The following is a 3,532-nucleotide window of genomic DNA, read 5'->3' as shown; positions in this document are numbered from 1 at the left end:
TGGGGTGTCCCACATTCTCCTGGAGTCAACCCCCTGGAAACACATTCACAAGGGGACTGGCAAGTGCCTGCAGACCTCCTGGTTTTGTATCATTAGAAAGGAAACAATAATCCACTTGAGTAACCTCAGCCAGATGATCTAAACTCATGTTAAATCCTTTCAAATACCAGAGCACGAGCAGCTGTGCTAACAGGCCACTGCTACAAAAACTTGCTGTTTTGCTTCCTAAGTAAAAAAATACTGGGAAGAAATGTCGTCAAGGCCTAATTCCAACGTAAAAAGGAAGGAAATTTGAAGGGCTAGGTTTTCAAACACCCACGTTACCAAACTCTCAACGGCATTATCCCCAGGGAAGCTTCTGCTGTTCTGCACATTTTTGGGTGCCTCGGAGGGACACAACGACCAGGACTCCTGAGCCACATCAAAGCCCGGACCTGGCTTTATGCATTGCAGAGCAAGCTCCAAAAAGCATCAAGCAAAGTCTCTGTGGCTTAGCTGTGAGCAACACTTTCACTCCCCAGCTGCATTTGGCAAGTCCCCTGTGACCGGTCATTTTTCTCCACCTCTAGGCAGGTCCACCCAAAGATTTCCCTCTCTCAGAAATGCCGCTGCTCCAACAGCACTCTGCATTACAGTGGCATACCAAGCCAAACAGAAGAGAAAAGCTCCGCCCCAAAAGCGCATCACATCCCTCTTTTCACCCTCTCAAGCCCCCACAGGGCAACCACTTCAGTCAGGAGAACAAAGCAAACAGTATCGGTACTAAAACAAGAACATAACCTCTGCAAACGGCCATGTACCTGAGCGAGTAGTCCAGCGTCATGCCTGTGAAGTCAAAAAACTTAAGGTATTCTTCGGCCACAAGCTTGCTGAATTCATTGCTTTAAAGAAACAAGCAAATAAGTAAAGTTTAGCATTCGAGAGTGAACCCCTCCAGAACCAGCAAAACGAACATCATGGCTAAAGGCTTCACATCAGCACATACTTTTTACCCAAATGCTTTGCCACATCGGAGCGTTTGAACCTGTCCAGATGGTAGAGGCGCTTAGCTAGGCGCCTGGCTGCTTCCAAATTGCTGCTGCTGCTGCCATTGCTGAGATCATGGCCAAGGACTCCAGTGGCATCTTTCTCCTGAAGTTCATTGCTTCCCATGGCAGCACTGGAGTCTAACACCATATTCTGTAGTTCAGCATCGCTAAGAGATGGAAAGAATATGGGAACAAGAAAAATAGGATGACATTACTGTTTCAAGAAGATTTAATTCCTCTTAGAATAGAAGGCAATTAATGGTACAGAGGCAAGATTACACAGAATGGCAAATTCCACTTAATTGAAGGAGCTGTGTAGAAGAGGGACATATATTTAGCAGTCATCAGAGGTTAAGAAGTTAAACACAGAGACCCAAATAAGGGCCTCACAGCCCAGAAATAAATTTCGTTCTGCACTCACCTTCTGAGTGTGCTGAGTGTCCACAACTTGTGCTCACTTCACAGAGAGCTGTTTGCCGTCATCAGCCTACAACTGCACCTGGCAACACTGGCTCCTCATTTGCTTCTGACACTAGTATTTTTTAACCCAATTGCTTGCTTGGCTTCAGGGGGTCCCTGGAAAAGCTGGCCATTAGCCATTTTCCACAGGAAAATGCAACGAGCAAGCCAGGGTGTTCAGTATCTCCAAGCTGACTCGGCGCAAGTCCCTTCCTCACTCTTCCCAGTCGTCCTGGAAACTATACAGCTCCCCAAATCTAAAATAACATCCACAGAAGTCTCAGCAGCTCCCATGCTGCCCGGGAGCCATGGGCATCCCATGGGGAGGCACCACTAGAAGAAGCAGGACTCGGAGCAAGTAACCCAGTTTGGGGAATAGGGAGAGACACAAGGTACTCAGGCCATCCTGGAGAATTGCTTGCTTCCTTCTTACTCCCTCGTGGTGGCAATAATTTCCCTCACCAGCTGCTCAAAGTCAGGATGTTTAGCATGGCAATCACAGGGCACTTTATATAAATCATGCATTTATAGATTCCTCCCACCTCTACTACAGTAGGAAAGCTCTGGCTGAGCTGTGTGCCTGCTTTGCTTCTCCCCTCAAAGAGGCAAGAGCCCTCCACACCAGAAAGCGCACGCCCACATACACACCCCTGCACACAGGCAGGCTTTCAACTTTGCAAAAGCTTTTCCCTGACACTGGCATGAAAATCCTTGCAAAATCTCAGCTCTGTGAGTGCATGTGTGCATAACATATTTATTTTTAAAAAATACTATACAGAAATTCTTTCCACCTCATTTACACAGGGATAATGAACGAATAGCAGGGGTCACGCACAGGGCAGATTTGAGTGGAATGAGTTAAAGATGATTTTAAACACAACACTTCAACATATCACAGTTCCATACACCACTGTAATCTTTCAGGCTTGACAAGCTACGGTTAGAACAACCAGTCACTCCGCTCCAGTAACAATTATCTGGCCATTTACTGAAATGTCTGCTAGCCACTTATTAACCCTTTACAAATGAGGTTTTCATATAACATGAGTTTAAAGAATAAATCTTTGCTATTCTTCATGCTTCTTTCCACAGAAATCATCACCTGGGCCCTAGCTCTCTTCCTGCGCTTGGATTAAGAGAAGGAGTTATGCAGTGCTCCTACAGGAAGAAAACTTGCCCATTTCACCTGTGTTCTCCTAGAACATCGTAAGTATCACACATCCGCACCGCAGGTACAACTTTTTTAATCAAGTATCTGGGGACAGACATCTAATCTGTTCTTACAAGTATTGGGGATTTGATTTTGCATTTACTTCAGTGTATATTATAAGGTGCTATTATAAAGCAGGCTGAGTCTCAGTGCTCTAGTAGAGAATTAACACTGTAAATACAATTCCAACAGCATTAACATCCTGATGACCAGCCACCCTACAAAACAAAACAAAAAAAAAGCCCTTCCTGATCCCATTGCTGTGGGAAATGCCCCTCAGCCCTTTCCAAAGGTACTAGCTAATGTCCAAAATTCTCTAAATTTGGTCTACTCCAAACTTGTGAAGAAAACAAATTCCAGTCTTCTGACATATGCTCCAAGCAACACCTCGTCCATTCAAATCAGGCACAATCAGTTTCAAACTCCCAGCTCTTACAGTTGACTAGAGCAAAGGATAACCAGGTAAGTTAACACATCTACGGAGCCTTCCACATACAAATGCTGCTTCAAAAGCCACGCCAACATGCAGAGCCTTGCTCGTAAATCACAGACTTATTTCACCACTGCTTTTTAATAAAGGCAGTATTTACAGCCCTGAAAGATGGCCAAAGCTGACAAGAAACACCTGCACCCTGCTAGGAACCAGCGCACTACGAGAGTTCAGTATTACCACAAACCACCATAAGTTCAGAAAGAAGGGAAGTGCCAGCATCTGCCGCTTAGTGAAATAAACAGTATGAAATAAACAGTATGAAATAAACAGTATGAAATAAACAGTACCGCATCTACCAGCTTCTGTTTTGCCTCTCGGAGCAGTGGCTGGGATGTGAAGGAG

The 3,532-nt window shown here is 45.1% G+C and overlaps 1 protein-coding gene across 1 annotated transcript in view; it reads right to left on the bottom strand.

The window, feature by feature from the left end:
* LOC104490569 (PH and SEC7 domain-containing protein 3-like) overlaps positions 1-1,191 on the bottom strand; it is a gene marked incomplete at its 3' end in the record, with an annotated part of 9,641 nt that extends 8,450 nt beyond the window's left edge. The window contains exons 1-2 of the mRNA XM_010132867.1: positions 986-1,191; positions 801-881 (exon numbers count right to left, since the gene is read on the bottom strand). Coding sequence (XP_010131169.1) covers positions 801-881; positions 986-1,176 — 272 coding nt within the window. The remainder of the gene's footprint in view (positions 1-800; positions 882-985) is intronic.
* Positions 1,192-3,532: the final 2,341 nt, after the last annotated feature.

Source organism: Buceros rhinoceros, unplaced genomic scaffold, assembly GCF_000710305.1.
Source record: "Buceros rhinoceros silvestris isolate BGI_N320 unplaced genomic scaffold, ASM71030v1 scaffold12343, whole genome shotgun sequence".
Classification (NCBI taxonomy): domain Eukaryota; kingdom Metazoa; phylum Chordata; class Aves; order Bucerotiformes; family Bucerotidae; genus Buceros; species Buceros rhinoceros.
Note: the sequence above shows the minus strand (reverse complement) of the source record. Positions and strands in the feature narration are given on the sequence as shown.